The sequence below is a fragment of the Triplophysa rosa genome, linkage group LG18, assembly GCF_024868665.1.
Source record: "Triplophysa rosa linkage group LG18, Trosa_1v2, whole genome shotgun sequence".
Taxonomy (NCBI): domain Eukaryota; kingdom Metazoa; phylum Chordata; class Actinopteri; order Cypriniformes; family Nemacheilidae; genus Triplophysa; species Triplophysa rosa.
In genome coordinates, this window is record NC_079907.1 from 7,824,156 (window position 1) to 7,851,556 (window position 27,401).

The following is a 27,401-nucleotide window of genomic DNA, read 5'->3' on the forward strand; positions in this document are numbered from 1 at the left end:
GCTTCGCTGAATTAAGTGATGCAAAGAAAGCGTAAAATACACATTTAGGAGTTATGTGATCTGCACTGAAAAGGAAGCACAGAAATAAGGGTTTCGGTGGGAAAGAGAAAACAAGCCCGGGAAGATGTTGACCCCAAATCACACGTATAACCCCCGCATTTCCCTCCTGACATAAAATCTGTGAAACAAAAAGAAAGCTGCTAGGAACAGCAGTTTGAGAGACCTCAGGCATCTGACAATGATTAAACAGAAACTAAAGGCATTTTAGGGCAGCCTCCTCCCTCTCGTGCTCAGTTTCGCTCCCTCGCTGGCCAAGGACAGAGGTCCATGAGCCAGAGCACGTCACAGTATCTCCATGACAATAGCAGGAACTGTGTATGCAAGATCAAGTACATGTAAAAATCATCAAGCAAGCCAGTATAGTGGTAGTGCTAAATACAACATGTTGATGTTGAACATCACCACACCCTTGTTTTCAAACTCCACTTTTTTCAACAAAAAAAAGACAAAGAAAATAATGCTATTCTAGTCTACTGTATATGGGAAGTATTTCAAAAGGGTTGTGACTAATTCCAATATTTAAACAAAGTTTGGAAATCACCTCAGCCTTGATAGCATACTATAATATGACATCTTCTTCTTAAAGGAGCAATTCACCCAAAAATGAAAATTCTGACGTCATCAAGTCACACTTGAGTTGTTCCAAATCTGTATACATTTCTTTGTTCTGATATATATTTGGAATAATGTTTGTAACCAAACAGTTCTTGGCCACCATTGACTAGCATTGTAGGAAAATTTGTTTTGTTAACTTCTTTGTTCTGTTGAACACAAAAGAAGATATTTTGAAGAATGTAGGAAAGCAAACAGTTCCGGGGCACTATTGACTACCATTGTCATTTTTCCTACTATGGCAGTCAATGGTGGCCCAGAATTGTTTGGTTACAAGCAAATGTTCAACAGAACAAAGAAATGTATACAGATTAGGAACAACTTGAGGGTGAGTAAATGATGACAGAATTTTTATTTCTGGGTGAACTGTCCCTTTTTAAATGAAATAATGTTAATCTAGTCTACTTAGCAAATCCATTACCGGTCAAAAGTTTTAGAACACTTACTTATTTTTTTTCCACATTTTAGTAAAAACAGTAGGCTCAAAACTGTGCAATAACACAGTAAGGGATAATGTACAGGCAGAAGTTGTGTCACACTGAAGGGGCTTTTATTACACGGCTACTTGCCACATGAGAAAAAAACTGGACATGAAATGTGAATTAGAAATATTTTAATAGCTAATTTTTACCGAATGCAGACCTTCCGCGAGGAAAAGCAGTTTACTTTCGGTTTTAAGATAAGAAACGACGTTCAAATGTCACGAACAAGCAATTTGGTTTAATCATTTGTAAATATAATGTCATATACTGTATGTTATTAAAAGACATTTTTATATTTAATTTGTCAAAAAAACTGTCAAAATGATTTGCTGCATCCGGGTTACTGGGTGTTATTATTTTTGAGAGGTTGTTATCTAGGAATAACAAATCTGCAAATGTCGCGACTGGCCAATCAGAATAAAGCATTCCAACGAGCCGTGTAATAATTAGAATTATGTGGTAACAAAAACTTGTTATACTTGAGCATCTTCAGTGTAGTCACATTTTGCCTAGAATTTGCAGAAATGTTCTCTTGGCATTTTATCAAGCAGCTTCTTGGGGTTTCACCCTGAGATGCTTTTAAAACAATATTTTAGTATTTCCCATCTATTCTGTGCTCTTATTGACTGTTATTTTTCATTATTTAGTCAAAGTCACCCATTTCAAAGACATTTGTGCCAAATAAAAATTTTGTTTGTAATGAGAAACAGTTTATATTTCAACAATTACATTTCTGTCTTTGACATCTAAGCATACATCCTCAGATCAAAACCTTTTAAGAAATGTGAAACATTTCACTCAAGTGTTCTAAAACTCAAGTGTATATCAAGAGCACCAGGCTTTGCGAAAAAAGAAAAAATGCAAGTGGGCAAGAGTCCAAATGAACACCCAGAACATGGAAAATCCCTCGTTCTAGTGCCAAAAATCCACGGTGGAAAAAATGTAACCCACCCGAGCCAAAGCGCTGCTGAGGTAGAGAGGGTATTGAAGACAAATAATCTTTATAGTCTTATTAAAACCAAGACAGACGTTCTGAACTACTGTCATCGCCATTTGACGAGTCAATGAAAGCAGTTAATACAGAGCATTTAAAATAAGCAAAAACAAATTAAATGTTGGATCAAAAAGAGACAAATCCAGTCGTTGAGTTAAATGAACCCATACAATATTTGACCCAACAGTGGATTAAAACAACCCAACATTTTAAGTCAAAACAGCCCAGCACAGGTTCATTTACAACCCAGCAGTTCATTTTGATTTGTTCTGCACTACAATGATCATTTGCAATTTATTTAAACACAGACTGTTATGATTGTTACATACAAGCCACTCATTTCCCACCACTATTTGATATCCATGACCACCCCGTGCTATCTTTAGCGTGCTGCTATTTTCAGCACTGCCGAATCTGTGACGCGACTGCACTGCTTGCACCATTTACAGGTCAAGCCTAAACAGAAACACTGGACAACCTGAACGCTGTCTATCCTTATGATTTGCAAACAAGCATTTTGCACACACAAAGGGAGGACAGAGGTGTTATGGGACCGAGCAGAGACAACGTGACCCACTTTGAGGATTCTCCACAAGGTGGTGAAGAGTCTGGAGTTCTGAGAGTGCGGGTAGAAGAGACTGTTTTCACCGTAGACAGGGCCGTCCTGGGGCAGAATTGCGAGTATTTTCGCGCTCTCTTCCGCTCTGGGATGAGGGACAGCCGGCAGAATGAGTTCCACATACAAGGAGGTCTAAAAGCGAGGGGTTTTCTCATGGCTATGGCTGTTTCTAGAGGTGAGCATCCTGCTATCCAGGATCCGGATGAGATTGTGGAAGCCGCCGAGTGTGCAGCCTTCCTACAAGTGGACGTGTTGGTGCAGCACCTGATAGAAATCATTGACACTGACAATTGCATTCTTCTGTATCATACAGCGGCGGTGTACGGCTTGTGGAAGTTGTTTCACAGCGCTGCTGTGTTTATCTGTGATGCATATCCTGACCTGCAGGATGCAGTTGAGGCGCTTCCAGTAGAGATGATTCGCCACGTTGAGTCTCTTTCGCCAGCATCCTTCGTCGCTCTTGGAACTCATTCGCCCTCTATGAAGATGCTTCAGGACTCCTACAGGACTGTTTTCTATCTTGATGAGAAACCGGGGGCTTGGAAGTACCTGACTGATCTACCGATAGATGCCAGCACGTCTATGGCTGGCGTGGCTGTTGTGGACAATCGGTTGTATATAGTCGGTGGCGTTCGTGGAGTTAGCAAAGAGACCGTAGACTGCAGTTTCTGTTATGACACAGAAACCAACACTTGGAGTGAGTTTCATGGTCCTCAGCAGTCGAGGTATAACTTTACCCTGGTGGGCCACAACGGACACCTTTACACCATCGGAGGCGAGTACGATAAAAGGATCATGTCCTCAGTAGAAGTCTGTGACATTTCCACACGCGCATGGACGTTTTGCAAGCACGCGCCTCGTTCTGTGGCTGCGGCGGCGAGCGCCGTTGCCAGACGTAGAATATTTGTGTGTTTTTGGAAGCCTCCGGACACTACAGATATCTATGAATACACACCGGTTAAAGATGAATGGACGCTGACCACCACTATGATCAAGCCGCAGAGTTACGGTCACTGCATGGTGGCTCACGGTGACAACTTGTACGTCATGAGGAACGGCCCATGTGATGACTTCCTGCGCTGCCTCATGGACTGCTACAATACCACTACGGGCCAATGGACGGCCATGCCGGGACACTATGTGAACAGCAGGGGAGCCCTCTTCACGGCTATGGTGAGGGGGGACTCGGCCTTCACGGTTAACCGCAATTTGACCCTGGAATATCACATTTGCAGTGATCAGTGGAAGCCACGGAGGCAGATGACGGGATTTCCAAAAAGTGGCTCACTTTGGACATGTTTACTCAGACTGCCTAAAAGCAGAGATACACGGCAGGACAATGACGCTGAGGAGACGGATGCTAATGGGGAAATAGTGGAAGATATTGTAGAGGCTGAACATCCACCTTAAAGAAACATTTTGAATAAATAGTAATGTATAGTTTGCCTAAAAAAATCAATTCTGTTTAATGCCCTCATGTTGTTCTAAAACCTGCAAGACTTAAAAATCTTCTTTAACATAAAAAGAGCAATGCTGAAGAATGTACTTGCAATACTAGTATGTACTACAACAATATGCATAGTAGGGGGGTGGTATAACCAAAACCAGTAATTATATTTTCAAGGTATAGTTATATAAAAACCTGAACCATGTCCACACCACAGATGTTGCACCAAAAATAATTTAATGTACAATTTAAATTAGTGGAAAATGTTTTTTTTGTATTCATATACAGTATATTATTATTTTTTAAAGATATATTTTTGCAGTTTTTTTGCCTTTATTTAGAATGACAGGAAGCAAGGTGGGAGAGAGAAGGGGGGCAGGATCGGGAGATAGTACAGTGGGGAAGAGGACAGGAAACAAAGTGGGAGAGAGAAGGGGGGCGGGATTGAGAAAGGACCATGAGCCAGGATTCAAACACGGGTCGTCTGGAGCGCAACTGTGCGACATGTCGGAGCACTTGCCCACGAGGCAATCGACTCTGACAGTTTTCCTCTATTTTTAATTCATTTATATTTTTCGCTTTCTGTTTTTGCATACTTCGGTTTCGGACATACTGTTCATAATGCATACTGTTTTCACTATATAGCATGGAAGTTGAAAGGAGGGCGAGGGCTTGTTTCTTCATCACGCTCACATGCAAAGTCTCACTCAGCCTAACATGAGTTAGCCACGCCCACTTATTTACATATCACCGTCTATGGGAAGTTGACAAAAAAAGGTGTAAATGTGTCCTATAGTGTGCAAAAATTTGGGGAAAAAACTAGCATAATAGAGATTTAGCTTTGTTGTTATTTTATATTATAAAAATAAATAATATAACATGATATAATATTAACAGCTTGTTTTCAAAATTTTTGCTGTCACACCATAGGACACATGTACGTTATATGTGTCAACTACGCACAAAATTCCATCGCAACAGAATATACACTCTACACCATTTTAACCCAACATTGGGTCAAAAAGGGACTAAAAATGAAACTCACAAAATGTTTATATTTGACCCAACAATGGGTTAGAACAGCACAGCATTTTGTGTTGAAACAACCCAGCATAGGTTCATTTACAAGTATCTTCACGTGTATCTTCATACCACCAGCCCAATTAAATGCGGTATATTCTTCAACATTTTTTTTGTGTGTGTTTTACAGAAGAAAGTCACATGAGTCAATAACAACATGAGATTTAAATAATGACAGAATTTTCATTTATCATTTCAATAAATTATTAAAAGGCACAAACTCATCTAATGTCCTGAGTAGGAAACGCCACTAGACGTCTCTTTCCTCACCATGGAAATGAGAAGAACATAATAAATAAGCAGGTGTGAACACGTCTTTCCTCATTCTCATACACGCTTGTGCACGCGCACACGTGTTCCTGCTCAAAACCGCGCGGTTCTCCGGCCTCTATAAACAGCTCCCCGATCGCTTGAGCAGCTGCTGTTAATCAGACCCAGCACCCTGCAGAAGGGTCTGAAGTTCAAAGTCTTCTCACTGGAGAGCTCTAATACCCTCCATCCTGCTGTCTGTCTGACTGACTGCCGCCTCCCAATGCACCCTGGGATTGATACAGGAGCTACAAAGCATTTTGACACACAAACACCATATAGCATGACTTCTCTTTCATTTCTATCATTTGATAAGTTATAGAAGTTGCGGTGCGGTTTCCAACGGAAGAATCGGTAATAAACCTGCAGGGCTTGTTGTTTGTCTTGTTTGTGGTTTTTGAAGAAGAACAAACATTTTTGGAGCGTGAGAAACAGATACAGAACAGATTTGTAGTCAGCGCAAAAGCATAATTCAAAGTAAGTGATAACAGCTGATAACAGCAGAACCACAATGTGTTGCATTGTAGTTAGAAAGATCTAGAAGAAGAAATGAAGCATTACTTATTTATTGTCACGAGCAACGAGGGATCAGTGTTTGTTATGTTTACATCTTTACGATGTAAATGATGTTGATGGTCACTTACTGATCTGGGAGGAGGGGGCTCAGGTGGGTTCTTCACAGGTAGGGGAATGTGTTTACCCAGCTCTCCGTTGGCTTCTTCTGGTCTGTGGTCTGTGGGACACAAAAAGTTCAACATAAAACAGTGGCTGTTACTAAAAACACTTTTTTAGTCTGCTCGAAAAAGCATCGCAAGCAAACGTAATAATTGCATAAGCTGCGGTAATTTTGCATAGGTTGTGGCGGTCCCGTCGAGCTGATGGCCACATTCAGTTCCCATCAGACATTCCTTCAACTTCCTCTCCAAACGGTAACATCTGGGTTGCCGTAGGAACGCGAGACGAATACCAAATCCACACAGCGAGAGCAAAGAGTCACCAAGGAGTCAGGACACCATCAAGCGCTGCTTTTCATAAAGATTGAACTGGTTGCGGATCAGTAGTTCATTTTGATGACTGATTTATCAGACGCTAATCAAATAAGACCGAAATGTTCACATATGGGCAGGAAGTGATGAAAACGGTTTAGGAGTGAAAAGTCCCTTTTCATGGTTGTGCACTTCAAAGATTTGATTGTCCTGACTATCTTTTTCTTCATAACATTTTGTTTATCTAAAGAAGAGTCGTACTGCACGGTGATGTCAGTGGTGAATCTGATCACAGAACGCCACCGCGGTTTCTTCATGCATGTGTCTTTTTGGTTCCCAAACTGTTAAGTCTAGTTTTATTGTTACTTCTGTGAAATCTAAACAAAGCAGCTCGGCCTCAGATGGGGGTCTGGCAGACAGACAGAGAAAGATCGGGAGTTACTGAGAAACAGACAGGAAGTGTGGGGGGTGCAACACTTCAGCCATAACCCATTCACCCCCCTAAAATGACACATATGAATTCTCAGCCAGGCTGTTAAAGAGCACGGTAAACCACAGCGATATGTGTGAGATACGGTCAGAGCAACACGATCGCGCGAAAGAAGAAGTCTCTTGCAGGTGTCAAGAGATTGCACTCACCTTTGTCTGTTTTGTCTTGGCTTTGACTTGTGACGATGACCTTGTTCATGTAAATGTATTCCTCGTCTCCTCCTGCAAAAACAATTTAAACACAATTAAAGGCTGGATTGCAAATCTAAACTTTGTTTATGTAACAACCTCACAAAAAAAAGATATCTCCACGCATGACTAAAATGAAAATTAAGAGGTTGGTCTAGGCTGTTAGACTTGGTATGTTCATTGTTATTGTGATGGACTCCATGGTGGGTTAAACGGCAAAAGGGGGAAGAAATTAAGATTTGAGATCATATGTCGTTTTGTCCGGTATTCTACGCAATAACATTTATTCAAGTGTCCAAATGTGTTTTGCGTCCAATGCATGGGATTTTAAAGGATTAAATTGGAATTTGTAAGAATTTCTTTCAAGGCTTTTCCTCTTAATCTTGTGTAGATTTTGAAGAACGTGCATTTGATTTGTGTTATAATGAAGAACAAAGAGAGTTTTGTGCTACACTTTTCTTCTTCAGAAAAAAGGGTCCTTAGAGAGTCCCTTCTTTTGTACACATCAAAGACAGGCCAGCGGCAGACACAGAGAGGTCATATTCTATCATAATAAAACTGCTGATTTAGTCCCAGCCCGCTTAAGACTCTTTGATAGCATTTGGCAACAGAAAACATTTTAGTCTTGCAATGTTTTGGATTTTCATCATTCGGATTACATCCAGAACTACATTCGATTAGATTACATGGCAAACAGGTGGGAAACGTCAGGTAGCGAAGCTATCCAAATGTCAAAATGTCATTCCATTTTGATGTGCTTGAGAAGGGGAACAATACCCTGCAATGAAGACCGTAACAGATTGGGATTTTGAGGATGGAAATGAAAGTTATTTATAAGCTGCTACTCAAAGGAAGTGAGCGTCCCAAGAGAATAAAAACAGCTCTGGAAAATGATACAGTTTGAAGCCAGGGGAGGAAGTGCACAAGCCCAGCACCAGAACATGAAAAACCTACAGCCATGCTTGTGAAGACAGAGAACCAAAATTACGGCCTTTTTAATAAGACAGAACATAGATTTTTAAACAGCACAGAATTATATACACAGATCTTATATAGACAATTGTGCTTAAAACTCCTCTTAATGCAAACCCAAACTTGCATTAAAGGAATAGTACACCCCAAAGTGAAAATTCTGTCATCATGTACTTACCCTCAGGTTGTTCCAAATCTGTAAACATTTTATTTGTTCTGCCAAACACAAAGAAAGATATTTGGAAGATATTTGGAAGAATGCCATCCTCTATTTACTGCCATAGTACAGAAATACTATGGGAGTCAATGGGGGATGAGATCTGTTTGGTTACTGACATTCTCAAATATCTCTCCCTGTGTCTCCCATCAGACCAAAGAAATGTATACAGGATTGGAACAATCTGAAGGTGAGTAAATGATGACAGAATTTTCATTTTTGGTGAACTATCCTTTTAATCACATGAGCATCATTACTAAACATATGTGACCCTGGACAACAAAACCAGTCTTATGGGTCAATTTTTTGAAATTGAGATTTTTACATAATCTGAAAGCTGAATAAATAAACTTTCTATAGATATATGAGTTGTTAGAATAGGACAAAATCTGGCTGAGATACAACCGTTTAAAACTCTGGAATCTGAGAGCGCAAAAAAATCTAAATATTGAGAAAATGGCCTTTGAAGTTATTAATCAGGGGCACTGTGGCAGACCATCCACTCACAAAAATAAAGTTTACAAAATATCTTCATGGAACATGATATTTACTTAATATCCTAATGATTTTTGGCATAAAAGAAAAATCGATAATTTTGACCCACACAATGTATTTTTGTCTTTTACTAAAAATGTTCCCGTGCTACTTAAGACTGGTTTTGTGATCCAGGGTCACATATTAGAAATGTGCTTGCTTGTAGGCCAGAGTTCCGAATAAAAGATGTCATGTAACTGTGCGTAAAGATCACATGTTCGGTTTATGCACTCGTGTTTTTCATCGTACGTACCGGAGGAGGACTTGTAAGATTGTAGCAGCTCTGTCAGAAGGCCCTTTTGTACTGCGGCATTTCCACTCAGCTTCTCTCCGTCCAGAATCTTCAGAAACCTCTGAAGCTGCTCCAACAGCTGCTCCAGCACTGCTCACACACACACACACAAACAGTTAAGTTAGTGCTAAGAAGAATCATGTGCATTTGGTTTCCCACACTTTTATGTTTTGACAATGTTTGAGGCCAAAAATGATCTAAATGAAAACTGTAAGCGGCATACTGTACTATTGCTATGGTTACTGTACCTCCTTTGGTCAACATGTTCATGTTCATGAGAAAACAGTTTCTGACCAACCTGTAAATGATCTATTGTGGTTAACTTTAACTTACTGTATATTTGGAAGAATGCTTGTAACCAAACAGTTCTTGATCACCATTGACTACCAGGAAAAATTGCTTCATTCATTTCTTTGTTCTGTTGAAAACAAATTCCAAAAAATATTATATATATATATATATATATATATATACAGTATAAGCAATGTTGTTTATTTGCCCCGGTATGTTTATTTGCACCGGTCGCGTTCATTTGTAAATTGAGTGCACTTATTTCGTCCATTTGAAAGATCGACCAAAACACATCTTAATACCAAGTATAAACAGAGTCCAACCACTTTTTGAAACTCTATTGTTAGCGAGCCTTCAACCACATAACTTAGGCTACATGTACAATGTGGTTGAAGGCTCGCTAACAATAGAGTTCCAAAAAGTTACTCGCATTCTTAAGTAGCATCATATTTAATCAATGAAATATACAAGGCTAGATTAAGAACGAAGGATAAAAATAATTTAAGTCTTGCCGTTTTCTTATGAAGTTATCAGGCATTTAAAACGTTAGCAGGCAGAGGGGGACGTCACAGTGTTATGCCACAAGAGGCAGCATCGCCGGGTCCACAACAATGCTTCGGCCTAATTTGCGGCACAATCGTCCGATGCCGATTAATTAAGAAATCCCAAAATCGGCCCGATTTATTGGCCGGCCGATCGATCGGTCGACCTCTAATTGTATTTTTTCTACTATGGTAGTCAATGGCGGCCAAAAACTGTTTGGTTACAAGCATTCTTCCAAATACCTTTCTCTGTGTTCATCAGAACAAAGAAATGTATACAGATCTGGATCAACTCGAGGTTGAGCAAATTAATTTTCATTTTTGAGTGAACTGTCCCTTTAAAAGCCCTATTCTAAAGGTTTATTTGAACATGTACACTAAACAAAATAAGCACTTATTCAATTGTAAGGGAAGTATATGCACTTGATATGCTCAGTATTATCAGTCAGCAAGTACTTGATGAAATGCCTGATAAAACAATGTGCTTGTTCATCTCAAATGTTGTTTTCTTATCTCACTTTCAATTACACACCAAAACACATGATGTGAAATTCTCTCTTAGCTAATTGTCAAACGCTATGTGAATAGTGAACATCCACACTTCTATGTCTCTCGTGCCGTGTCTGTTTGAAGCTAAAGTTGTGAATGGACACGCTTTGTCACCCTAAACATGAACGTGAACCACACACCCTCCGGGGTCAGCAGCAAACTGGGCGTCCCAGACTTGACTACAAGGGCCTGACTTTGTTCTTCCCATTTCATGAATAAAGCAGCATCACAACAGAGCTCATTGGACAAGCATTCAAAACAGAAAACGAAACAAAAAGTTCCTTATTATTATGTGAAATTTTATCATTAAAACACCACATAGAGCAATAAAGCTTGTGCATGTAAGCTAATTTAGTCAATACAACTTCCAACAGCCACAGTTTAAATCTCTAATCAGAAATGTGTAATTTGTGTTCGTTTCGGCAAGTGAATGACATATGAGCGAGTGCTGGTGGTTGGGGTCACTCTCCTACTAATATAAATATTTGAGCAAAACAAGGACCATAAGCTTTAGTATGCAAGTTACGATCAGAAAATTGTTGTCATTTTTAACATTTCAAAATGATGAAATGATGTCAAGCTAAAGCATGGATGAAAAGGTACAGGGTATTATTAAACCAATGGTAATAATACTCTTCTCTCTGTGTTTACTGTGAAACTATGATGTGCTTCGAGACATGTCAAAGTGAAGGCATGCAAGACAATAGGAAATCATAGCTTAGGGAGTCAGTCTCTGTCTTAGAGATTCTTGGCCGCCACCACAGGCAGATAACATCTATGTATTCACTTCATGCATAAATAGCTCCTGGGAATAACTCCTTATCCAGTAAACATTCCCTGAAAAAGTTGCCAAACCAACAAACAAACAGGCCAACTTGTTCCACTTCACTGATAGAATCATTCAATGGCATTTACAGCATAAAGGAGCACTCAGTTATTTTGTTTATGTTGCACTAGTAGATTTGACAGACAGTCATCTTGGACTAGTACTGACACCTTGGCACATCAATATATCGCTGCTGTCCTTCTGAAACCTTGCATCTCCATATTTCGTGTTTTTAATTTTTTACCATAAATCATTATTATTAGTCACCCTTTATGTTTGTCACTGGGTTTTGTACATATCTAACCACTAAAAAGTATAAAAATGCCTGTCAACTTTGACAACACAGTATTTGATACTATAAAAAGGACATTTTCCGAAAAACAGATTGTTTGGTCATTCGAGCTTTCGGAATGACAGTGACCAAATGTTTGTGGCAAAAGCAATGTGAAAAACCCACAAGGGAAAATTACTGAGTGCACCTTTACATCGTGTGGCTTTAGTGCAAACATTATGTTCTCGTAAATCAACAGCTTGTTTCTTTCCCACTAAAAAGGTGCCTTTCAAACAAACAGAGACTATAAATATTTTTTTTAATTATTATTTTTTAATTTAAGGGTGTGTTCACATATGCCATGTTTGGTTCGATTAAAATGAACTCTGGTGCGATTGCTATGTTAGTGCGGTTTATACCAAAGGCATCGAACTGAACCAAAAACAGGTAGTGATAACAATATACGAGCCGAAAATCAAGTGATTTGGTAATATAAACGGAGTGTTTATTAGATCTGTGCTTTTGCATGTAACGGAGGAATTCCTGGCGCCGTTTTGACTGCTTTGAACACTTCATGAGGTCTTCGCGAGTTACCCGCTTGCTTAAAATACCCTCATATGTGCAGGCACGGAGCATGTTAACCCAGCACACAGCATTGTTTTGGATGTCAGGTAAATTCTGTTTTAAATTATAAATCATAAAAGCTGTCCAATCACGTTGCGACATTACACGTAAGCTGTTAGGTTCGATATCTTTAGGTTCGCTGTTAAAATGCCAGTCTGAGCGCTAAGCGGACCAGGACTACAAATATGAATGCACCCTTTATGTATAATTAAAAATATTATAAATGTATATAAATATAAAATATAATTTCATTTTATATATGTTATCTTCGCTCACAGCAGTTTTTTCAATGGTGTTTTATGTGCATATTATTTTATTTGACATTTGTTTGATGCCTGTGTGAAAAAACAAATATATACATATATTTTTATATTTTATTTTCTATATACTCTATTACAGTTGACTTTTCTATGGCATTTTATTAAAAAAAATGTCCATTTGCTTAGCTGACCAATAAACCGTATACATGTTTCCTATGGTGTGACATAGCAAAATGTCATGAACGTGGGAGGAAGAACCCAATTGCAGGCAGCGGGGATGAAGGGGTTAACAAAGGATATTTATTATACAAAAATACAAAACAAAGACCCACGGTGGGGTATAACAAGACAAGCGGGGTAATGACAGGACATAGACTAACTATCACTAAACTGAAATAAACAACATTAGACATAAACTAGACTGAAAACTTACTAACATGACTGGGGTTTTCACAGCAAACAGGAACACCGCAGTACACAGGAAATTCACACACCAAACACAATGACCAAACACAGCAGTACACAGGAAATTCACACACAAACACAATGACCGAACACAGAACAATGAAACATGAGGGTATTATATAGGGAAGACAGACAAAGGATAACAACGGGGCAGGTGTGGGAATAAAACACTCAGGGAAAGATAACGAGGAAACAAGATGGCGGGAACAGAGACGAGACACTGGAGAGAACGTATATTATTGTCAAAAGGACAATAATATGTTTCTCTCCACACATAACCAAAGGCTTTGTCATGACTCTGCTACAGGACCAAGAAAAACATGACTAAATGAAGCAGAGCCATGACAGAAGCCCCCCCTTTAATGAGCACCTCCAGGTGCTCACCAAGGGGTAGACGGACGAGACAAGACAGACTGGGGAGACAGACAGGACAAGGCAAAACAAAGAAAACAAAATCAAGGGCAGACAAGACACAACAACAACAGGACTAGGGTGGGACATCAAAAATAACAAACATGGGAGGGGGGTGGGGCCAAACAAGGGCCCATAGGGGGCAGTCCATGGGGGTGGGGAGAAGTCCCAGTCCCCGGCTGCCTCGAGGGCGCGGATTAGGAGTCCTGGGGGGACAGTCTTGACCCTGGGGGTCTCGGGGCGCTTGGCCCGGACAGGGGCTCCGGCTGGAGGGCTTGAGCCGGCTGGAAGGCCGGCTGGACAGGGCTTGACGCCGGCTGGAAGGCCGGCTGGACAGGGCTTGACGCCGGCTGGAAGGCCGGCTGGACATGGCTTGACGCCGGCTGGAAGGCCGGCTGGGACGCCGGCTGGATCACCGGACTGGACGCCGGCTGGATCACCGGACTGGACGCCGGCTGGATCACCGGACTGGACGCCGGCTGGATCACCGGACTGGACGCCGGCTGGATCACCGGACTGGACGCCGGCTGGATCACCGGACTGGACGCCGGCTGGATCACCGGACTGGACGCCGGCTGGATCACCGGACTGGACGCCGGCTGGATCACCGGACTGGACGCCGGCTGGATCACCGGACTGGACGCCGGCTGGATCACCGGACTGGACGCCGGCTGGATCACCGGACTGGACGCCGGCTGGATCACCGGACTGGACGCCGGCTGGATCACCGGACTGGACGCCGGCTGGATCACCGGACTGGACGCCGGCTGGATCACCGGACTGGACGCCGGCTGGATCACCGGACTGGACGCCGGCTGGATCACCGGACTGGACGCCGGCTGGATCACCGGACTGGACGGTTGGACAGTACGTTCCCCCGTGACGCTCCTCCCTCCTTTTCCGCACCGCCGGGTCTGCAGCCATCTTTGGCGGACCCGTGGGGACCGGAGGTAGTTCTGCGTGGAGGGAACCCCCAGACGTCGTCCCTGAGTCCTTCCTCCCCACTCGCCAGCGGTCGCCACTCCACTCCCGGGATCATCCCGGTTGGCCACGTACCTGACCATATCCGCAAACCCGAGAGGAGCCAGCAGCCTCTTCTCCGACGGTGTGAGGCGCCGGGTGAGGCAGCAGTTGAAGATTGTCTTCAACTCCGCATCACTGAACCCGGTCGCCTCTGCCACCGCCGAGAATGCTCTGGCGAACTCCCGGTCCCCATAACTCCCTGGCGAACCCCAGTAGCAAGTGAGCCAGGCCGGATCGGGGAGACGACGCCTTGCCGTCCTTGGGAGCCGCCTGCTGGGTTCGACTGGGTTCGGTCATTCTGATGAACGTGGGAGGAAGAACCCAATTGCAGGCAGCGGGGATGAAGGGGTTAACAAAGGATATTTATTATACAAAAATACAAAACAAAGACCCACGGTGGGGTATAACAAGACAAGCGGGGTAATGACAGGACATAGACTAACTATCACTAAACTGAAATAAACAACATTAGACATAAACTAGACTGAAAACTTACTAACATGACTGGGGTTTTCACAGCAAACAGGAACACCGCAGTACACAGGAAATTCACACACCAAACACAATGACCAAACACAGCAGTACACAGGAAATTCACACACCAAACACAATGACCGAACACAGGACAATGAAACATGAGGGTATTATATAGGGAAGACAGACAAAGGATAACAAAACGGGGCAGGTGTGGGAAATAAAACACTCAGGGAAAGATAACGAGGAAACAAGATGGCAGGAACAGAGACGAGACACTGGAGAGAACGTATATTATTGTCAAAAGGACAATAATATGTTTCTCTCCACACATAACCAAAGGCTTTGTCATGACTCTGCTACAGGACCAAGAAAAACATGACTAAATGAAGCAGAGCCATGACAGCAAAAATGTAGTAAAAAAAACTAACAATGAAGATAAATCCATCTTATGCTACTTTATATTATACATATAAATATTAATAATAAAAAATAATATATTATTAGATAAGACATAAATAAATAAATACAAATATTTTATTTTATTATATATAAATAATATTAAACAATTTATTAATAACTGTTTGTTTTCTAAACTTTTGCTGTCACACCATAGGACACACATACTGTATTTGACCTGAAATTATTTCTACAGGGCATTATATGTTTCTTTCATCCTGTTTTCTCTGTCCAAACATTTTCTCTGCCGTGTGTTTTAGAGATTGACTTAGATGCCCTTCTCTGGAGAGACCCTGGGAATATAAAGTCAGCTGACTCCAGTCTGAAGAGGCCTGAGTTTTCATTGGTTACAGTTGGCCCTGAGCCCATTCATCGCATGAGAACTGATATGTTACATTCCTGTAAGCACTATAATTGCTCACAATACTTCACAATAATGAAACCTGGGTTTGTCAGTGACTCGTGGACTGCACAACATGCAATAGCCCTTGACTTTTGTCAATTGGAAGCTTAAAATATAGCACATTAGAGAATTACAGAATAAGGATGCAGCTGATAGAACCTGCCTGGTCAAAATTGCAGGGGAATTTACTAACCCACTTCCTTCTTCCAGTGCAAACATTTGAAAATAAAAGTGTTTGTTATGTTTTGTAACCCCTCCTCTATTTCGGGACTTTTGGTTCGCAGAGGCACAAAGAAATTCTTTGGCTGATACTTTTAGCTGATGTGGAAGTGAGGTGTTTGATGGAATGAGGAACACCTCAATAAACCCTGTCTCATACTGTGCACATTGTTGCTGCGCTTGTTTGTCTTCCTCTTTAGCAGTAACTGAACTGATTTTAGACACGTGCACACTGTAAATTGCAAGGTACCACTTTTCCAGGAATCAAAGCCGCAAACCGTTTACTGTATCAGAGCAGGGATAATAAACATGAGCTTAAATCGGACTGGTCTAACTGGATTTTTTTTTGGATGCTTTGGTGACCTTTACGGTTTTATTTTAAAGGCAGCTTCTGCTTAACACTTAAAATGCAGTTGTGGCTCATATACTCAGCACAGCTCAAAGCAACAAGTCATAGTACATCATTTATTTGATTTTAAAGACAAACCCTCAATCTCTGAAATGACAGGCTGTCAAGCACGTGGGCGGCAGATCACCAGAGTGGTGGCATGTTTTTCGGTGTTTCATAGCATTCTCTTGTTTTCTTTAAAGCAAACAAGATGACACTGACTATACGAAGACCACAAAAAAGCAGTCTGGAACCACTAACCTGTTGTGCACAACCAGTTGAATAGTTGGTTGTGAGTTTGAGTTGTGTAAAAACCTAGTCTAATAGTTCACCCAAAAATGAAAATTCTGTCATCATTTACTACTCTCATCTCATTTCAAACCTGTATGACCTTCTTTCTTCTGCAGAACACTAAATAAGATATTTTTGAAAAACGTTGGTAACCAAAAAAATTGGCCCCCATTGACCTTCATTGTACTGACACACTTTGAGATATTTCCCAAAATATCTTTGTTGTGTTATATACAGGTTTAGAAAGACAAGCGTGAAAAAAATATATGAAAGAACCTGTGTAACAAATTAGAAAGCATCTACCAACTTCAGAACCTAAAAATCTCCTAAAAATGCTTTAATTGAAGGCCTCCAGTAGTGTTTCATTTTGAAAGTCTTGATCATTTTATTGACCCAAAAAGTTCCACACTGACAAAAATTTGCTCTTTTGTTCCTGATTTTTATCTGGATATATAAACACTGAAGTACACTTATCTAAATGGCTACATAATCACAACTGCCACCACACAAGCACCACAAGTAATGAGGTTATTATTTCATGGTTTCATCATGTTAACTGTGTAATAGTCTGGCTGCAACCCATAATGTTTACCCAAACAAATCTTTATGTACTACACACCCAGCAGACATTATGCAACATAAATGCATCAATTACATATAATTGCTGTCCTTAAAAGAAGGAAACACAAGAGTTTAAACAAACTGTAAATTAAAACATACTTCATTACGTTTCAGCATAATGTGTAAAAGCTAGTCACACCCACACACTTAAACATACATCTGTTGGCCAACTTGTTCAAATGTAACTACATGCACCTATAGCATACAGCAGTCTTAACCTTGGAATGTTGCATTATGGTCCGGCCCACTGGCTCTGACTTTTTAGTACAGTTTCAGTTTATTTAAATTGAGCAATCAGGACCGCAGAAAATCAGATTGCACAGAAAAACTGCAATACAAATTCCATTTCCTACAATTACTTCTTATCGAATGGAGCCAAAATGTTTTCTTTTGTCTGGGCCATTTACAATCACAAGTTTGGACAGAGAACTAGTTATGGTTGAGATCTTCTGGCAACCATGACCAAATAATCCATGATAAAGAGCCACCTGCCAAAATACAGCAATACAAATTCATTACAAACGTGAAGGTTGCGTTTCAAAACTGTAAAAAGGTTCAAAAGGTTGCATCAAACAGATTAATGCACACAATAAATATACGAAGGCTACTTAAACAAAATAATTGTGTTATCGTTTAAAACATTTGCAAAGCATGATCTGTTAACTAAAAAAACGGTTTTATTTGACCTCTCCTTGTTCCCCTTTCTGTCCACAAACATGACTCTAGTCTGGACTGACGGTTTCTCACACTTCTGCTGTGCTACTTTATGGGACTAGTTTATTTGATAACATTGTCCCTCTTCAACACAGACATGCATTAGAATTGTGCACACAGAGTCACATAGATGCATCTTCTCTTTGACCGACATTTGCTGCACAGATGATAATAATGAATAACTATTTTGGATAGCCAGTGACGGTTTTGGATCCGGTTCCAGTTCAAATGTGTAAATGAGTCACTCAGCACAGCGAGGTACACAGCCCCTCTGACACGTACACATCTCTTACAGACATGTGTCTAACCATGCCTCAGTTTATACACAGCTTTTTTGCTTTGAATTGTCTTGTGTATTTCGCTTTAATGATGAATTTGATCTGGCAAATTTTATGGTCATACAGTACATCGTGATATTTAGGCGTATAGTATCATGAGATATGTTTATGATGTCATGACAACCTTACTCTGTTGTAGACAATTTGGGATTAAGATGTCTGAACTGCATTGCAACATCACTCCATGATGGAACAAATTTGAGAACTATGTTTTATAGAAAGTACCAAACCATGTCATGTCAAACTGTTACACCCTTACACTGGATACATGCAAATGTCAAAGCATAATACTAGCACTTTTATTTATAAAAGCCTTCAAAATAAGTATATTTACTAGCAGCTACGAAGACTACATGATCACTTCACGGCCCAAACAGGTGACACACTGACTGCTTACATCCTCACTCTTTTAGCTATTGGCTCACCTCTGTTTCACTCAACCGTGCAGCTTCTGACCTCATCGGTTCATTAGAGAATAAATAGGAGATGATACAGTAAGTGGGATTAAAAAGGGACTCAGCTCATGCCGATTATTCTTAATATTTTGGCCACTAAAGTGCAGTTCCAAACCACAACGTGACGCTAACTTCGATATGGATGTACAACTCAAGCCATACATAAAAAAGACTTCAGAAACAGTGGGCATCTCTTTAGATCGCTAAAGAGATTGACTCTTCTCACAAATGTTAATTATATATAACGCTGGCGAAATGTGCACGACACAATTTCAAGAATCTGGTTGTCACTCACAACAGTCAAAACATGAACGGCAAATCAAAACAGTCACAACTAACGGGTCATTGTTCCAGCTTCTGAACTCCCAAATCGTGAAGCTATGAGCAAGACAGGATCTGAAAAAGCCGTGACGTCACGCTGACTGACATTAACAACCAACACGACTACACAGTCTGGCCCTCTAAAGACGCCGGGTTGTAATCTTAACCGTGGACAAATCAGCACTGACACTCCTAAGAGATAAGCGCAGTTATCAAGCCATCTCAAAAACACAACCTCCACGCCTGAATGAACCACTGGTAAACACAGTCGTGCCGATAACATTATTGTGCAGATTATCGACCACTCTCTGCCAACTTTACACGTTGCTCCGATCAGGATAAGAGCCAAAGTGGCCAAATTACTAGTGGGAGCAGTTGACCCCTTAAGGGAAGACTATCTGATCTTTTCTCTGTAAACCTGGTCCAGGGAAAGTGCTGATTCCTGGCTCCGCTGTGCGGATACTAATAAGCGTGCTGCTTCCCTGTTGCTTCTCTTTAGAAGCGAGTGTAACGAGGGCATGAACTCAGAAACCGAGGCGCAAAAAAAATGCTGAGCTCTCATTCTCAAACAGCTTTGGAGCTGCCTCCAGCATCCAGCCTGCACAAGATGTACGAGACCTCCCTCTGTCTCCAGCAACATTCTGGAACGCTGACACGGTTCAAACGACGGCCCAGGCAGAGGGGCCCATGGGTGGGTCAGGAAACACGCTCGTATCATACTGGACCTCAGGGGTGAGATCTGGTTCCACAGGCAACCTTTGAAGAGACAAACCAGGGCGGGAAAGAAGGAAACCGGAGGGACGAGTACGTCAAGGATTTAAATACCCTACTTGGCCTATGCCAAACATCACGGTACCAGATTCAGATGTTTGATGCCTTGACCTACTTTTGCACTGTTTCAGGTACCACTAGAATCTATGAGTTTTCCTTTTTTCTTTTCTATTTAACGCCGTTCCATTCCATCTAATCGTAAAGTATAATTACTGCTATAAAAAGAGAACAAGAGTTTGAACTAAGCCCTGGCTAAAATATCAACCAAAGATTCAACACAAAAGGCACATTTTCATGTAAAAGCGAAACTGAATAGGCCAGAATCAACAATGATAGTGTGCAAGGGTGAACTCTGAAGCTCAAACTCTGTAGTGTGTCCAAAAACCACACTACAAAACGGTCTCCAGAATTACATGAACCAAAGTGGATTTTCACATTATTACAAGAGTCCTTGAGTCTATTCCCATCACAAGACCATACAAAGACAACATCATTTTGGGTTGACATGTTGACATGTGCTGCATTGTTAGATGCAATAATCTGCAGGACCACAAAAACAGGTACAAGATTAAGTCATAGGATTTAACATGTCAACTACACTATTACATCAATTATATGAGCTTATAGAGCTATGCTACATGCAAACCAAGCATCTTACATTATTTGACTAACCAATAACTCTGTCTGTCTTTCTGTAAAAAAAAAACCTTTTCTTGTTGTTTATTCTCTCCTTTGCTTACTCCAGCTTTAATCCTAGTGGCATGGCCTTGTAAACTAATAGTACTGCTTGGCGTGTTGACAAAATGTTTATATGCTCTCCTACGTGTAAGTCGCTTTGGATAAAAGCGTCTGCCAAATGATTAAATATAAATGTACGACCCTGGAAAAAATAGTATGCCACCCCCTCAGTGTTTTATTCATGGGAGGAATTATGCAATACTCCTCAACATGCCTCCACCATCCATTTCCCTCCCTATATCTTCCTTCCCTCCCTCTACTCTTATCTCACAAAATTCACAAAGACTCTTCAAGAGGCCCATCGACGTCTAACCACAACAACTACAGCCCTGTCATTGTCAACATTTACAGTACACTTACAAGAGTTAGAATTCAAAGTGCTCGCCTCAAAAATAAAACCAACGTGCCTTTGAATTGAACAAAATGAATTGTATGTACAGTACAATTGTCATCGCACATGCTTAGCTCTCCCAGCTGACAATTGTACAATTTGTAAGAATGCTGAATATTTAATGGATCAAACAGGCAGCATAGAAACCATTCATGTCAGGAATGGTGGAAAAGCAAATATCAACTAATCTCATCATTACGCCACAGACCACATAATAGTAAAGCGGCAAAACTAGTCACTCAAAAATATGCAGAAATGTCGACGTGAACCTGTTTTGCAAATCCCAAGAACCAATGAGTTATAAGTGTTTTGAGTTAAAACAGAAACCTGACTTCAAAGTAAAACTAAACCACAGGCTCAAGCCTCCAGCAAAGGAAGTGGAATTATGAAGTGAAAACCTTTGTCATTTGTGGTACAGAGATTTTTACTGTCCAAACGCTCCTGTTTTTACAGTCTCTATGGACTTTGGTTTGTTGCTTCTTAAAAGTTTGACAACACACTGTTGTCAACACTAATAGCCACACATGATGAATGGCCACTGTGATGGTTTTTAAAACATATCTGTGCAAGATATTTCCAGAAGAAAGAAAAATATTACGCTGCTGTCCCTCCCATACAGAAGACTCTTATCACGGTTTTGTCATGAATTATTAAAGCTCTAAATTCCTATGCAAATAAAAGCTTAAACCACAGGAATCCAAAGAATTTGGGAAGACCAATTGTTGCTACCGCATAGAATCTCCTGTGAAGGTCTCTAATAAATGATTGTTTATTTATGTATCCAGAAATCACATTTATACTAAGGAAGGATCTGAAGTACCAAAATATACAAAGAGACAGAAAATCAGCGCAGGGTAAAGTAAACTTTGCCTGAAAACTCATTATGCTCACATTGCATCCCTCTGTAGAGAGATTCCCACGACCCGATATCCTATATAGTATGGAAACAGAGAGAACAGTACATCGCAACTGCTTGAAAAGACTTAAGTCTACTTTAATTCACCAAAAACTTGCGGGAACGTGACACTAAATCATGCAAACAAACAATATAGAGATATTCGCAGAAAACAGACTCCAGAGGAATAAGTTCACCTAACAATTAATTTACCTTTGTGCTTCTCCATTCTTCACGCGTGAAACAGTCTTCCCCGTGTGCCAGCTCTCTTTATAAGAAGCAGATCGGTCCAGACCAGTTCGAGTCAGCTTTAAGGACAGATTCAGGACACTCCTGAAACACCAGACTGTTGGTGGTGTGCTGTTATCCTCTCCTCCTCTACCACTCTTTCAGATGCGCCTCGCTCGAACTGTCGCGCGACTGCCGCGCCCCCTCTGGACCGCGTCATTGTCCAGTGCTGTACGTCAAATCATGACCTGACAGTCATTTTGCAGCACAGTATTTACTTAAATAAGCTTTGACAATACTGTTTATATTTATTAAATTATGTACATAGTACTATACACTTCCAAGTAATGTATACTTCCAAGTTTAATAGACTTTTACACGACATACAATCTTCTACTAGAAAAACTAGGCTACTTGTAGAGCTATTCACAGTATATATACTTTTCACATGACGTATAAAACACTAAAGTAGATACAATACGTCAACAGCATATTTAGTTTCAAATAGATTATAGAAAATAAGTATATACCATTTAGGTTTACTGCTACTTAAATGAATCTAGCTAAGTGAAATTCAGTGCTAAATAGTCTACACGATTCAGGCCTGTTTTATTCCTGGATTGAGAAATCGAATATAGCCTCGAATTGCAATACTAAAAGTGTGAAATGACACCTGTGTTACAGCATGTTGTTTAACAACAGAAATCTAGTCATAAACTGCTCGGTGCTTACGTCATTACACAGCCATGAGCTTTCTACAACTTTCACGCGCTACGAAGAAACACTTTCACGCCCTGGGTTTAGTAGGCAATTATTAACGTCCGTTGTAGGGGCAAACGCCCTATCTCCTGTCCACAGAAGCATATTATTTGTTTTTGCGCGTTCGTTGTGACTAAAATCACCCAGTGCGCAACTACACAAAGTAATTTCGACAGAAAATAAAGCACAAACAGTTATAATGTCGCGTGCTCTTCCAAGCTCTACTGTACTCGTCAACACTGTTGACCTCATTAATATGCAACTGAGAGTGTTATTTATCCAATCAGTCAGTGTCATTTATCACATAAATATGCAAGTAGGGATGTCACACAGATGTATACAGTGCACAATAAAAAAACAGGATCAAATATTAACCCAGATTAAAACGGTGTCAAGATAATCCAAGACTACAAGGTTAAACGAAAAATGGATTGTGTAACCGCTTCAAGCAGGAATAAAAATCAATCATATTTCATTGAAATGATCTCTGGCGTCAACCTGGGAGGAAAATGATGGGTAGTTGTACTATTATATAATCCAGAAAAAATCTATTGTTTCTCTTGCACACATAAACCTGTAGCCTAGTCCAACCTGTTTGCTCCAGATAAGGAGAATTACTCAATCAGGAACTTCATATCACATTTTGTCAGTTGGTCAGTAATTGTGAGAACCTTTTCCTGTATCACTATCATCTGGGTCAATGAGAGTCACATGCTCTGAGTAGTTGACCCCTCTAACAAACCCCAAGGGGTTCCAAAAGTTTCCGTCGCCAGTCTTCGCTGTCAAGGCCTTTTCGGTGAACTAAGGGATTAGATGTGTATAAATCATAATTCATAATATGCTGCATTTGTTTTTTCCCAGCATGTATGTAGTACATATAGAATGTAATTCCCAAATACGGTGATGTAGACAGAACATATTAATTTCCCACATGCAATGCTGATGGTTATTTATAGACATCTCTAATCTCTAATAAATGATGTTGAAAGACATCAAAACAGAGTCGTGTAAACAGAGCAGTGTTATGAAAATGTCACAGTGTCTTTTGCTTTTTGGAGATCAACCTATTGGTGGCTTACTTAAAGTTGAGATAGAAAAAAAGCATTTTAACATAAGTAAAAGGATGCCTTTGAAGTAATATGTTTTCGAATCTCTCATTGATGAAAACCCCACCATGAATGCTTTCTTAATAGCCTTCTTGGTGGTCTCATAGAAGCACTATGTTCAATAAATGCAATCCAAGAGTGACAGTGGTTGAGTTACTCATTTCAGAGTGACATGGTAATCCCCCAACTAAGGTGGCCCCTAAAACTGCCTGCAGTTAATCTACCGGGTTTCCAGTCAGTATTCAAGCTCAGCTGATCCTGCGGCTTTAGAGGTGGATGTGTGAATGAGAAACCGTCTGCGAGACGTGTGTGGTGATGGGCCTGACGGAGGGTGGTCTGGCTCCCAAAGGTTTGTCTGTAGAAAAAAATGAGGGGAGTCATATTGTTCATGCTCATAGAGCGCGAAGGCCATTTACACACAGGAGCAGAAACAAAGGGAAAACATTTATGTACACGCATATTGCTGCGATTCATCTCAAATTCATAAGGCCTTCCTTCGCTCTTCAAAGGCTTTCAGAACATGCTACAGATTTATTAAGAAATGTGGAATACAGCTCAGATGTTTTAAAAGGTTCCTGATGCATTATGGGAATTGTTTGGATGCTGTGTATCAGCTGGATCGGGTGGGTGCGGACATTGGCAGATCCTCGTGGCTGCCACTGGTTGGAGCACAAAGAACATTCCACAGCTGTGACTCACAGATCAGGGGTCACTGAATCAGTCTCATCCCACCAGTGGGGCCTTTTGATTCGAGGACCTTTCCCATGTTACACAGATATACACTCACAAAAACAGTCATTGTACACAAAGAGGTGCTCAGGATACATCAGTCAGGGCCGAGACTAAAGACTGCACGGGGGCGATGAGATGCTCTCCTTTATTGAACACAACAAGTGAAACAGCAGGCGGATAAAAGGAACACATAAACAACAAGGGGATTTCTGGATTGTGTGTAAAATGGAATACCTCCCATAGGAAAGAGAAATAAACAACAGAAATCTCCCTAATGTGTCAGTTTTTCCTAGAAAGTGATTGGAGTCCCGGTGATCTCATGTCTGTCTTCTTTTAGAGTTTCAAATATGTGACCAAGTCTGTGAAAACCAAATCAAAGTTTGATTTCAACCGTTAAAGCCACAATATGGAATATTTGGACCGCTAGATGGTGCACTTTCTAAACAATAACAAAAGCTAAATGACGTTATTATGGGACATGTCGTTTTTACCATCCACAGGCATATGGAGATCGCCCATCATGTTCACGGACGAGGTAACTAATGAATTTATTTTATTTTATGTCATCGTAATGAATTAGCTTGCAAGAAACGTGGAATGCAATGCTACGTTAGCCCGTGATTGCCCGTATTGGACTTTGTCAATTGATTTCGTAGCGTAATGCTACAGTTTTACCGGTTTAAAACAGTTTAAAACAGTCATACATTCCTCGTTTAAAAAGTACATTTGAACGAACCCACAGAATTTAAAAGTAACGTTATTGGCTACATATTTTTGTGCGACATATACTGTATTTCATAGGGTAACTGCATTCATACTATTCAAATTTTTGATTACCTGTCTATTAAAACACATGCGAGAGCGGAGTCTCTGTCGAGTCCAAATTGGTCGCGAAGCTCTCTCCATTTAGAAAACGCCACGCCGATATTAATCCTTGTTTTATTTCTGTTTGTCCATAAACCTGCTTGCCTCGTTTGGCCTACCTTTACGCTTTTTTTGGGTTTCCTTTACTCGCCAAAGAGTAATCGTGATCCATAATAACAGAACAACGGATGCTACGTCCCAGATGCTGTATAACCACTTCCACTTCCGCATTTGACGAGAAGGGACGGGCCATTATTTTAAATAGGAATTTCTCTGGATTTGCACATTCTTGGGAACATTTGGGATAATGTAAGTACACAACTGCACGAAATATATCACACTGTGCAAGTGATTTTTGGATATTTCATAACAAAATTCTTCCATATTGTGGCTTTAATTGTTTTACTCTGTCAAACTGTTAAATATCAAGGTTATGTTGTCACAGAATGTTCTTTACATTAAGTAGGATGATAAAAAAAGTTAAAAATAGAAAGTGTAACAGTGTAGAAAAGTTTTCACATCTTTAAAAAGTCTTAATCTGTGCTCAGGATTGCTCATACATCAAGTCCACAAATAAAAGTCTTAACAGGTTTTAATATGAACCTTTCAAAAAATATAAAAATGATATAAATGTCAATTTACATTTTAGTTTTTAAAAATATTTTTTCATATTAAAATTTTTCTGAAAGACATTATTGGCAAAGTTGATACATAAATAAAACATAATTCAAGGTTTCATGAGCTATATACATCAACCTCTGAGCTCTGCAAATAAAATCTTTTTCTGGACTGGTTTGCAGGCATATCCATCTTCTTCTGAGTCACTGACCAACTGTGCTATCTTGCTGACCGTTGACCATAATCCCAAATTCCTCTCAATGTTTTTTCCACCTTGTCAAGTCGGTGTAGCTTTTCACACGGTCAGGAAAAGAAATGCACCTGATCAAACTCTATTCTCCGCTCCCCTGGACTCCCAAGAGGAGAGTGTTATGTCATTAAACAATATTATTCTGCCACTCCTACACTAAGTGAGGTTCAGTCTATCTCATACAAGGAAAAATAGGTTTCTGGTCAAAGCAGCGTGAGAATGAACCGTCAAGAAGGTCCGAGAACACATGGGAGACATCGGGTTTGACGTGTGATGGCAAAGCCCCTCATTACGTTTTCATACGATTTCATCAGACTCCTGAGCTTGTGGGGTCTGAAATGTTCAGCTCAGCGGATGATGATGTCAAGACCCAAAACAGGAAAGACATGAGAAGTCTGCAAAGTTCTTCACAAACATATGAAACGATAACAAAACCAAACCCAAACAAGCATTACAATGAGCTCAAATGATGAGCTGGCTGGAACAATTTCTTCATTTGTGTGTGATCTGCTACACTCTTAAAAATAAAAGTGCTTAAAAGGTTCTTTACAGCGATGCCATTGAAGAACCATTTTTGGTTCCACAAAGAACCATTCAGTCAACCATTCACTTTTTTATAATCTGAAGGTTCTTATTTTATAACCAGAAGAACCTTTTTTTCGGCACAAAGAACTTTTTTTAAATAGATAGAGGTTTTTTTAAATAGAGGTTCTTCAGATGATAAAGGTTCTGTGTGGAACCAAAAGGTTATTCTATGGCATCAAACGTTCTTTGTAGCAAAATAAGGTTCTTCAGATTATAAAAAAGTAAGAAAGAGAATAA

General features: G+C 40.3%; 2 protein-coding genes across 4 annotated transcripts in view; one reads left to right on the plus strand and one right to left on the minus strand.

Annotated features, from left to right (window-relative positions):
• The window catches only part of afap1l2 (actin filament associated protein 1-like 2), a 32,687-nt gene extending 10,260 nt beyond the window's left edge, over positions 1-22,427 (minus strand). For 2 of the 3 annotated variants that reach the window (XM_057358899.1, XM_057358898.1), the window contains exons 1-4: positions 22,236-22,427; positions 9,244-9,372; positions 7,229-7,300; positions 6,248-6,336 (exon numbers count right to left, since the gene is read on the minus strand). In XM_057358899.1, coding sequence (XP_057214882.1) covers positions 6,248-6,336; positions 7,229-7,300; positions 9,244-9,372; positions 22,236-22,251 — 306 coding nt within the window. In that variant the 5' untranslated portion in view covers positions 22,252-22,427. The remainder of the gene's footprint in view (positions 1-6,247; positions 6,337-7,228; positions 7,301-9,243; positions 9,373-22,235) is intronic. The other variant, XM_057358900.1, reaches the window with a different exon arrangement.
• LOC130569318 (kelch repeat and BTB domain-containing protein 13) lies at positions 1,029-6,237 on the plus strand. The gene has a single exon (XM_057358903.1). It carries the CDS (start codon positions 2,696-2,698, stop codon positions 4,175-4,177), a length of 1,482 nt encoding a protein of 493 aa, XP_057214886.1. The 5' UTR covers positions 1,029-2,695; the 3' UTR covers positions 4,178-6,237.
• Positions 22,428-27,401: the final 4,974 nt, after the last annotated feature.

Coding starts and splice junctions, on each gene's coding strand:
- LOC130569318 (XM_057358903.1), top strand. CDS start 2,696: ATGGGACCGAGCAGAGACAACGTGACCCACTTTGAGGATTCTCCACAA.